Source organism: Contarinia nasturtii, unplaced genomic scaffold (assembly GCF_009176525.2).
Source record: "Contarinia nasturtii isolate CC-2019 unplaced genomic scaffold, AAFC_CNas_1.1 Cnas_scaffold_2741, whole genome shotgun sequence".
Classification (NCBI taxonomy): Eukaryota; Metazoa; Arthropoda; class Insecta; order Diptera; family Cecidomyiidae; genus Contarinia; species Contarinia nasturtii.
The window spans coordinates 2,600-13,882 of NW_022200058.1; the positions used below are offsets into that span (position 1 = coordinate 2,600).

The following is an 11,283-nucleotide window of genomic DNA, read 5'->3' on the forward strand; positions in this document are numbered from 1 at the left end:
TTTTTTTTCATCTTCTTTTGTGGTGCCATTTCATTTTGATGACTTTGACTTGTGATTTTTAGTATTTCCCTTGATTATTTCGAGTGTGATGCGATGCAGTTACACATCGTAATGTTCATGTCTCATACATTCATGGCTCTTTCCATATATATAGTCTTTTTTTTCTTTGTGTCTATCGAAATCATATTGATTTTCTCATAATGCACTTGACAATCTTCGGATTATGTTTGTTTCTGATATATCGAGAATCTCCACTCGGTTATTTTATTTACCACACAATTGTCTCATTATTGTGGAGTGGAAAAGTTAAAGTTGATACGAAGTGAAATCTCAAGTTTCACGATTCACAAATGTGTTTCTACTGTTTGTTCAAAAATATTTTTCACCGATTGATACGATGGAAAACCGAAAGTAGTAAGATGAGTTTACCATAACTTTATATGCCACTCATACAAATGTGATAAGCTTTCCGCAAAAAGTTGATTTTAACACAACTTACAAGCGTAAAAAAAACAACAACACCGAAACGATGACCAGAGAAAGCAATGGACACCCAAATGGAACTAACATTTCTATAAAACAACAAATAAAATATGAAACAAAACGCAGGACATTGTCTCGTTTTAATGGAGCCTGTTCGTTAGCAAAGTGTAAAGAATAATGCGAAACACCAACTTAATTGAACAAAAATACAAACTCGTTCATTTTTCTCTATGTCCTCTCTCTCTCTCTTTCTCTTCCTCTTTGTCTTTATATATGGTCTGGCTCTTTACTGAATCGACTACATTGTGGTTCTCACAATTCAACTGACCATCTCTCACTCTAAAAAAAAACACTTTTATGTTTTGTTTATCTTTTCTGTCAGTTTAAATTGCACTATGAAAACACCACGCAGCGCTTCATACAATATGATTTGCATTTTTGGGTTTTATGCATCAGACACATCGGTCGAATGTTGAATACGATGAACTGTTCGAATTTTGAAGTGCATATTGCTTTCATTGCTTGTGTCAATATAACCACTTAATGTTAACATTATCATTTTTATGGATGCCATACACTGAAGCGGCATGCCAAGTTTTTAATGCGTGTCCATCGTAATTAAAACGAATTCTATTGCAATTTCGTGCGATTTTTCTTTTTCAAGAGATTCAAATATGATTTTATAGAAAATGGCATCGAGTAGAATGAACACAATGTTGACGTTCCGATTATGCATCATAAATGAAATTTTGCCTTCGAGGGTGAAGCATTCGCACAGCGTATATAATTGATCGGCCGGGGTATATACATTCTCCTCTTTTTTTTTGTTGCATCATGTTTGCGCTTTGCGAACAGCTTTGAAAGCCATCGTTTCAGATGTTGCATTCGTTTTGTTTCTTCATTTATTTCACTGATAGCGCTTTGTGTTCGCACATTTTGTTCGTTTGTTTTCTATGCGGTTTTTTTTGCACTGTGTTTGAAATGTAAATTACATTTGTATTCATTTGTTTTGGTTTTTTTCCCCTATCCTTCTGTGTTATGTGCACTTTTGTTAAGTTTTGTTTGCTTTGGTCGACATTTGTGTGTTCCCGCATTTAAGATTCAAATGAATCTTCGAATTATTTTCTTTGTTTCCGTCGGTTTATTGTTGTTCGGTGGTGTTTTATGCGATGTTCAGTGTGAATGCACTGTGGCAAATGGCTGGCAGTATGCTTGTTAAATCGAATACATGTGCACTTGAACTTTTCTTTGCTCATAAATTTTCGATCCATAGTTTCAACTTTTTCAAAAGCGTTCCACCGAAATGGGACCCCGTTCAAATATACACAGCACATCTGCAAAAGATGCACATTTTCATTGCAAAATGTACATTGCCTTTGTTTGTCATGTCGGTTTCTCCGTACACACTCAACAAACAGATCTATATTTCTTTTTTTTATTTTTTTGCCACACAATTATTTCAATAAAATATTCTTGCATATTAACAATGAGGGAGTGTGCACAGAGCACAGCAATTGTATCATCAGCTTTGAAGAGCACTCAAATCGAGCAAGTTCATATCAACGAATATTCATCGAACTTAAACTTGATGGCAGTGTCGAAGAAGATGTCAATTTGACAGCAATATTTAGTGTATGTGTGAAGAAGACAAATAACGATAAGTTGTTTTTTCGGCAAAAAATTCACAACTAATGGCAATGATTCAATTTAAACGCAAACAAGAAAATCGTAAATGATCTGATTATTTGTAATGTCTGAGTGTAAACTTTTTATCCGAAAACATTTGCAATGATGTTGACCATGTTCGTAAAGTTGTGCTTGGCTGATTCCATTTTAACTCTTTAGAGGTATTAGATGTGTGTGCCTGTGTGTGTGAGAGAGAGTAAAGGATTATACGTGTTTAGTTATACCAGAATTAGTTCAATTTGAAAGACTTAAAATACAAATGAATATTTATATTTTGTTCTAAAACATTTTACATGTTTTTGGAGCTGTTTTGACATCTGTGGTAAATTACCCGAGTAAAAAGTAGAACAAATGCCAGATACAATTTTTCAAAATCTATTTCCATTTCCATTCATTTTTCGTGTTTATTTTTTGGTTTTCATTCGCTCATGGTTGAAAATGTGCACAATTATAGACCATTGAAACAATGTTCAACCATAAAAAGAATCTAAATATTTTCACTAACAAATGTGTTTGTTTTTCCTCAAAATGCTGTTATTGTAGACAACCAGTCGTTTTGGATGGCATTCACCACAAGATGAAGAGTTTTGCAAAATTGATCAAAGTTTACCGTACATGGTAAAAACGTCGACGTATTCACCAAAAGTACGTCCAATGAACTCAAAAACGATCAATCGAAGTAGCGGCAATTCGCATGAAAAATCGTCGAATACTTCAACAAATGCGCCATACTCAAAAAGTGTTGACGCTAAATATTTTGCACGAGCATTCGACTACAATAATTCAAAACTATCGCCGAGAGATAATTCAGCTGTACTGAGAGCAGTGAGCGCTTCAGCATCGGCCAACAATACGACAAGCTTTGGAACAGCGTCGCGACTAAATAAATACCGTTATCAACATCCAACGTACGAATCACACGAAATGTTTGAACAACAAACGCAACCACAATCAGAATCGAAACAGCAAAATACTTTTGGTAAATATGAGAAAAATTTCAGTACAAATGCTGTGGCAAATGGCGCAACTTGTGCTGACGATGGTGAAAATAATCAAATGGTTGTGATTACGCTAAATGGAGCTAACGCCACAAGTGCACAACAAAAGCAGGTAAATAAAAGTTTCAGTTTGGAAAGAGGGATCTACATAAAGTAGATGAGACCAAAATAAAAAATTGTATAAAACTACTCAATTCAATGAATCATTGCTGATGTTTCGCTTGATTTGATTCTCACACACTTGTGATTTTATTTTGTGTATGTTTTTTTTTCTCTCTTTTGTTGCTTAGAAAACCATCGACATTAACAAACATGCATCGACAAAAATGTCGAACTCTGACAAAACGAATAATCATCAACAATCATCAATGATACAGAACTATCACAGCAACCATTTGGATTATCGGAATGGAAGTCAGATGAGCTTTTATGATAATCAACAGCAGCAATACCAATGTACGGTAGATGATGAGTTGCATCGCCAGCATTATTTTTCAACGTCAGACCGACAAAAAACCGATACAATGCACAGCAGTAGTGATGGCAGCGCCAAATCCGAACATCAAATTCCAATCATCTATCATCAGCAAAATGGTTTTCAAATGAAAGCGAAACAACAACTAGCGAACAATAATGAATGCGAGTCACCGACCGATGATCGTATGCATCACAGGAGCTCAAAAAAAGTTAATCAATATGGAAAAATACTAAACTGTAATCGCGCTCAAAAATTGACGTCAAAAGATCATCGAAATGGTTCTAGACCGATTCCAATGTTACCCTCACCACCATCGACACCGCCGCCACCACTAAATGCAAAAATTAAAGACTATCACGAGTCGTCGAATAAATTTTATCAAGAGTATCAGACGGGAGTGCATTTCAACAATCAACATCGTTTCAACGGTAACGGCAATGTTAACAACAACAACGAGGTAAAATTGTGCAACGCATGCGATACATCTTCTTTTATTTATTCCGTTTGAACGAAAATAGATTTGATGCTGGCAGCGGATATGTTTAAATGTGTATTCATTTCTTCTTTTCATACAGATGGGCTCGACCAATAATAACAACAACAATGCAAATGGTTTTGAATTTTATTCAAATGGATGTTCACACGCATCGGTCACATCATCAGCGCTGAATAAACAATCAACAAACTTGCATGGTAATGGCATCGATGAAATAAATCTGCACAATCAACACAAGGAAATGGTGCAATCGAGAACGAAATGCAAACAAGCGCAAGCCAGAACAAATAACGTTTATCATCATAGTAATGGAATTGGTGCGACGCATTTAACGCCAACACCAAGCAATCATCAATTGGCTCATGTCATAAATAGTTTGTCATCACCGGAAAGTGCATATTCCACGGGTTACTCAACGGATGGCACATCACCATCAGGTAAAGAAGCTTACCCATCCAATGAATTTGCACATTCAATTTATCGTTCATTACTAGCAGCCAAATGAAGAGAAAAAGAGAGAAAAAAATGGGCATGGCAACGAAATATTAATCGGCCGTATTGCACGACCTGAATAGGAATCACGATTCTAATATTCAATGCAGGGATTTTTTTCCTCTCTTATTTGAACGGGTTTAATTAGATTCAATATTTTTTTTTATTATGACTTTTTTTCCTTGACTCATTTATTATTATTTCATACGACATTTTTTTTATTTCATTTTTGTGCATTCATGCGGCACGAAATCGCCTGAAAACGTGATCTGATTTTAAAAACGCAATAAATAAATAGATGATAGACTCTGTACATTCGATGATTTGACATAGAAATTAATCTGTAATATGCTCTCGCCTAACTACCTCTATTGAACTAGATTTGTCTCGTTCGTTCGATGCAAAAAGAAAAAGACACGAAAAATAACGATGATGTAAAGAAAATGGCTTTTTAACAATGTCACGTATCTTATATCTGGGTATATAGAATCACGGTGTACCCTGTTAACATATAAGATTTAGATCACTTCACAAATCCAAACGAAATTTTCAATGTCAACCTTCATTTTAATTTACATTTCAAAGCGTCAACCACATTTGGTGCATAATAAAGATATCCCTTTCTCGGCCCAATAGAAAATACGAATGAAAAAACAAATCTCGCGAACATCATCGTCGCTATTCGTGCAAATCATGAATATGACTTTTTCAAGTGGCTTTAATCCTTTCCACCATTCGCTCACCCACATACATTAAAGATTATACATAAGTGTGTATGTGTGTGTGTTTTTTTTTTCTCATCATCACTTACCGATTTTTGTCTGGTTCTTCTTTTTCTGGATTGCCGTGATTTAATCATCCTTCATCGCACTTGCCGCACCATACATCGGAGTATGCATATCATTTCAATGTGTGCTACACACACAGTTCCCTTCCACTTTACCATTTACGTGGATTGTGAACTAAATAAGAATGTGAGAGTCGGTATAGAATTGAACCGAATTTTAGGCAATGACAAAATTATACCGTATGCATACGGCACGTTCAATACGAATAAAAGATCATAGGAAACCACAAATTCGAATATGAATATGATTAAAGTGACGTCTGGAGAGACGATGTGACAACGATAAAATAGGAACGCGGAATATTTTGATTGTTCCACTGACATTTTCGTGCAATTGTATCGCCACATTCCAAACAACATATATGTATTCTTCCAAGAGTTTGAAATTTAATATGCGTGAAGAAGAGCTTGTGGGTTAATTAAATTCAACGATATGAAAAACTCATGTGTATTGAAAAGAAAACGTTGTTGTTTTACAAAGGGGTGTGCGTTCGCTAAGGGGAAAATCATCTTCAAATGAAATGCTCTTGAAGTACGCTTCAAACCACATTACATACGTTCGTTTGTTTGTGTTGTGTGCACTCATTATCAAAAATTATCACACTTTGAGTACTTTCCATTTAAATAGAAAAAAAACATGTTTGTACAATAGAAACCACGCAATCATTTTTTCCCTCTCAAAACAAAACGATTTTTCTTTTTAAATTACTATATCATTTAAGTAAAAACAAAGAATAGATAAAAGAAATCGAGCACTTGGTGATGTTTAATTAACCACATCGTGTATGTGACGTTGTGTACTTCTATAATAGAAGTTCTATTGTGGACCATAATTTAATTCGTTAATTAAAAGCTCTCATGTAAATCATTGTATGAGTTTAATTGCGTAATTTATTTTTGGCGCGAATTATCAGCAAACCCATTTCACATGTTTAAAAACTCGCGCACTCGTTCAATGTTAACCGAGCAAGAAAAAAGCGGTTTTCGTTCATTGTTTTTCAGTTAGATTCTTCAGTTGCATACGGGAATCGAATGTACCATGTTCTACACACGTTTATATAATAAAATGTTCACCGCTTGTTCTTGCTCCTCTTCTGCTGATTGCACGATTCACGCTGCATGTATGAGAAACCACGCGGTTTTTGTAGATTAGATATGCATACAGCGAGCATATATTAAAATATAAATAAATGGCAAACGAACACAAACGGTCCATTGGTAATACTGAATTTCGAAAACGCTGAGGACCACCGCAGTGAAGATAAATAGCAATGTAAGTAGGGTAATAAATCTCCGACTGCACTGATACTCGAATGCATGTAGTGTGTTTGCTGGGGCTCAACAGCTCGACACAACCCATTTTATTAGCCGGAGAAAAAGAAGACACAGGATTGAAGGGGGGAAGGGGATGATAGAGAAACGCAACATATCGTAATGTATGAATGAATACTATCTGATCGAATCAAAATTGATCCGATTGAATAGAGGCTGAAGTTAGGGCTCAAGACTCTTGAATCGTTGGAGAATTGTGGCATTTTCGTTGATTGCTCATGAATTTTGATTAATTCAGCGTGTATTTCTTGAATACAATATTCGGTACACGTTAAGATCAATAATAATCAGTGTCTTTGATTTTCGAAAATCTATCGAATAGGTACTACAAATGCGCCCGAATATTATATCAATATGCGAACCGGCACACATTATTTCCCAAGAGGTGTGAATGCCGTTGCGGCTGTCGAACGTAGTCGTCAAAAATTTGGACTGAATAAAATTGAAGAAACAGTTGGCGAAACGATGTGCACCACATCAATTACGAATGTTGCAAGCAATGCTGCCACCAATAATCATCGCCGAACGGAATCCTGTGATTTGAGCCATCGTCGTCATGCAGCGAATAATATTTTTAGCAACACTAATAGCAACAGTATTAGCAACTGTAATGGGATTGCAGCACCCATTGTTTCGAAAGAAGTGAGCAATTTACTACAAGGAAATACACAGAGCCGCCTGAGCCCCGATCTGCAACGACACTTGGCTTACCAATCTTATCGAGGATTTGAATGTAAATCTATCAATATTTTGCCATTCATAAATGGTGACAGTCATAACAATTCAATTTTTTTGTTTTTCTTTCTTTCTTTTCGCGTAATCGTATAACCGTCTTCTTTTCGACGTGCATTTACAGCACCATCACCACGGCAACGTTGCCGGATTAAGACTAATCCGTGGCTTTCAACGCCCGAAACAACATCCGCTGTGGGAAATGGCAATTCGATTATGAAGAAAATGGATATCGATACAAGTTCCACGTCGTCAGGCATTAAATCAAGCAGCGATGCAGGAACCGATGACAAAAAAAGGTAACACGAATTTTTTTTTCTCAAACACCCTCGCTCCGTTGCCCATCTTAATCTTAAATCCAAACAAATTAATAAATTGGAGTTTCTTTTCTCGTTGTTTGTCATACCCCATTCAAAAGTAAAAACCATATATCATCGGAGTCTGAGAGTAGTTCGTCAACTGAAATTGAGGTGAGCCGAAAATCATTTTCACCGAACACGATTCGCAAACGTAAACAAGATAAACAATTATCGGAACGATTGAGCAATCGGGCATCGAACGGTTGTGATAGCGATGATGAGGATGCCACATTCAATGAACTGATGGGTAAATTCGATGAGAGCTATATTTATGAAAAAGAAACGGACATTCTGAGCGATGACTCTGATCAAACTGAATGCGGATCCGATTTGGATACTGGACAAGATGGCGGTGATGAATGCGAAACTGATGAATTACTCGATATTGATTTCATTGACACCGGATCGATACAGGAAGTTACCGATAAAGATATTTATAAAAATACGGGAAGTTGTACGTATTTTCACAATAATCAAGCAATTGACAAGCGTCAAAATAAATTAAGAAAAAGCCGGAAACAACAGAGTGAAGAAAGCAATGGATCAAGACGCCGAAAACGTTTAACACGAACACGTAAACGAAATAGTGAATGCCGTGATAGCAGCCAAACGAGTCATAAAAATCGTTCACCACATCGATTCAGAGAATCACGAAGTGTTGGCGGTACACCTGTCTCTTTGCGACGCAACAAATCCGAACATCATTATCAAAGGTATGGTTACATACAATTTTATGTGTTTGGTCACATTTTTCACACAAAAATAAAAACACGTAGCTTCATTTAGACAAACATTTTTTTTAACACAAAACCAATTCTTGCACATTACCTGTATTCATCCTTAGCACATCCAAAATGGTTCCATTGTCTAGTCGATGTAATTCACTTACATTTACTGAAATCCATTCCATTCGTAGTCGATTTTTGGCTATAGCCGAAAGTGAAAAGGCATTGCTTAAAGCCGACATTGAAGCCGATGTCAAATATAAACAACTCATTCATGAGGCCGAAACAATACTTGTATCGATGAAAACGACCACTGTGAGGTACGTATACGATAAAATCGATAAACATAAACACCTTTATGACTTTTATTTTCGTTAATTTGTGAATATGCAGAGAAACACCAGTACCAAGTCCAAGTCGCCGTGTATGCAGTGTTCCAGCCAATAAACGTGTTGAAATGCTACGAAATTGTGAGGCCGATTTACGTCGCGAACTCTTGAAAACACAATCAAAGCCCACCAATGAAGAAAATGTGATCAATCGAAAGGATTCATTTGAAACACCAGTTGCACCAAGTAGTCCGGTTAAAGTAAAACATACAAATGGCAATGGTGGTCGTTTTAGTCCACGCAAAACACATTTAACGAATTTCATAAATCAAAATATAACTGGCGTCGAATTGTTGCGCCGTCAAAATGTAACCGAAAATCATCAATCGTCGACAACATCATCGTTGGACGCATATGAAACGAAAATGAAGCGTTCACCATGTTTACAATTTAATACCGTTAATAATCGCATGAAAATAACACCACCAAAATCACCAATGCCACGACGACGTTTTCGAAGTCAAAGTCCACGGATTTGCATTGAATCCGATTCGGATAGTGACACATTGAATGGAAATGCACCAAATACTGTAGTGCAAAGAAAACCGGCTGCCCCATCAAAACGTATTGAATTAAATCGAAATAAGGAGAACAAATTAAGAAATTCATGGCGCAAAAGCCGACAATCGATTACCGCAAACGATGATATTCTCAATCAAAATACAATAGCACCGTCTGAAGTGGACGCACTTGACACCACCGACCATCGTCCATTCCGTTCGATTGACATGGCACATCGCTTAACTGAAACATTTTATTGCCCACAAAGTGAACCACTTAAGCGAAAAATCTATTCGGAGAAAACACTTGATCGATTGCAAAAGAGCTTGGACATGGAATCAGGTATTTAGTTTTGTGTTCTTGGAGGTTTTTCTTTTCTCATTCGAATTTATTCAAACATGGATTTGTTTTTATCATTTACAATTTCACTATTCACAGAAATTCCGAAGAAAGCATTATTGCAAAAGATTTCGAATCTACGACGTGGACGTCAACAACAGCAACAACAACATACACTTAAAACCGCACAGAGTTTCGAATGCAATGCCAATCAATCAAATGGCACACTCAGCGGCAGCAGTGCAAATGCCAGCGAAAATGATTTGGCTATGTTAAATAAACGACAATTAATCCTAAACACAATTGAAGATTTGAAGCGTAATCTTGAAGATCAGAGCATCGAATTATGTGGGCTCAATGATGATGAGGATTAATTTACGATTGACCACAATTTCAATTGATTTTATCTAGTACATTTGTTTTCGTTCATGTGTTCAATTATTTTCTTCGTATTTATTTCCATTTTATTTTTATTTTGGTTTTATGTCCATATCAATATAAGTTTTGTGCAATGTGAATGGAATTTTATTTAAATGTTATACCAAAAAGTAAAACAGAAATGTTTTCATTGTTTATTGTTGTTTAAATGGTTGTATTCCACAGAATAAAACATAGTCACTGTGAAAGATTAAAAAAAAAAATAATAATTATGAAATAACCGAAACGGAAAAATTGATTTAAGCTAAAAGAAAATTATGTCAAAGGCAAAAAAGAATTAACATCCATATTGGCCATATTGATATCATTTATGATTATTCTTTGTAGTATAATTTTTTTATTGTTACATTTACAATTAAACTTCATTTAGTATTTAGTAAACTATTTCAATGTGTTTTATATTTAAAAAAAATACAAAAAAAAAACATAATATTAATGAGCAAACTGATACGTAATTCGCAGACTTAAGTATATCATGCAACTTATTGGTATTTTCCTTTGAAAAATGATAAAAAAATAGGAATTTAAAATGTGGTAAAAAAATTTAAAGAAAATTCGACTAAAACAATTAGATTGGCAATCGAATAAGATAACAAAAATATACATATATAAATTAGTACATAATAACTAGTTCCTTAAATGACAAAATGCGAATACTAAATGTAAATCTTAATGGCAGTGACATATGTAGACAAAAACAAAATTCATTGTAGTTGCTGCAGCTCAAAGCAAAATTATTTTAATAAGCTGGCATCCGGTTTCTACCGATTCCAAAAATGTGCATTGCAAACCAAAACAATAAACATACACTCAAATACAAATACAAAAGTATATAGACGATACAAATGACTAATTTTTACAATAATCTAGCTCATGCTCAGCGGCTCAAAGTTTATTTTCATAAATTAAAATCAAGCATTTAACAGTGACTGAAACATTTCTAGTGAAAATTAAATGATAAACTCAAATATTCAGAACAAAAAAAAAA

The 11,283-nt window shown here is 35.2% G+C and overlaps 1 protein-coding gene across 1 annotated transcript; it reads left to right on the top strand.

Moving 5' to 3' along the window:
* The first annotated feature begins 2,090 nt into the window (after positions 1-2,090).
* Positions 2,091-10,306, top strand: LOC116349020 (probable serine/threonine-protein kinase DDB_G0282963). The gene is made up of 10 exons (XM_031780272.1): positions 2,091-2,115; positions 2,713-3,279; positions 3,458-4,102; positions 4,221-4,578; positions 7,135-7,545; positions 7,669-7,843; positions 7,963-8,616; positions 8,748-8,948; positions 9,022-9,860; positions 9,957-10,306. Exons 2-10 carry the CDS (start codon positions 2,785-2,787, stop codon positions 10,229-10,231), a joined length of 4,053 nt encoding a protein of 1,350 aa, XP_031636132.1. The 5' UTR covers positions 2,091-2,115; positions 2,713-2,784; the 3' UTR covers positions 10,232-10,306.
* The last annotated feature ends 977 nt before the right edge of the window (positions 10,307-11,283 follow it).

What these genes read in the sequence shown, in the direction of transcription:
- LOC116349020 (XM_031780272.1), top strand. Translation starts at nt 2,785, where the DNA reads ATGGTAAAAACGTCGACGTATTCACCAAAAGTACGTCCAATGAACTCA. An exon ending in CAAGTGCACAACAAAAGCAG is followed by an intron (nt 3,280 to 3,457) that starts GTAAATAAAAGT and finishes TTTGTTGCTTAG; the next exon opens with AAAACCATCGACATTAACAA. An exon ending in TCCGAACATCATTATCAAAG is followed by an intron (nt 8,617 to 8,747) that starts GTATGGTTACAT and finishes ATTCATCCTTAG; the next exon opens with CACATCCAAAATGGTTCCAT.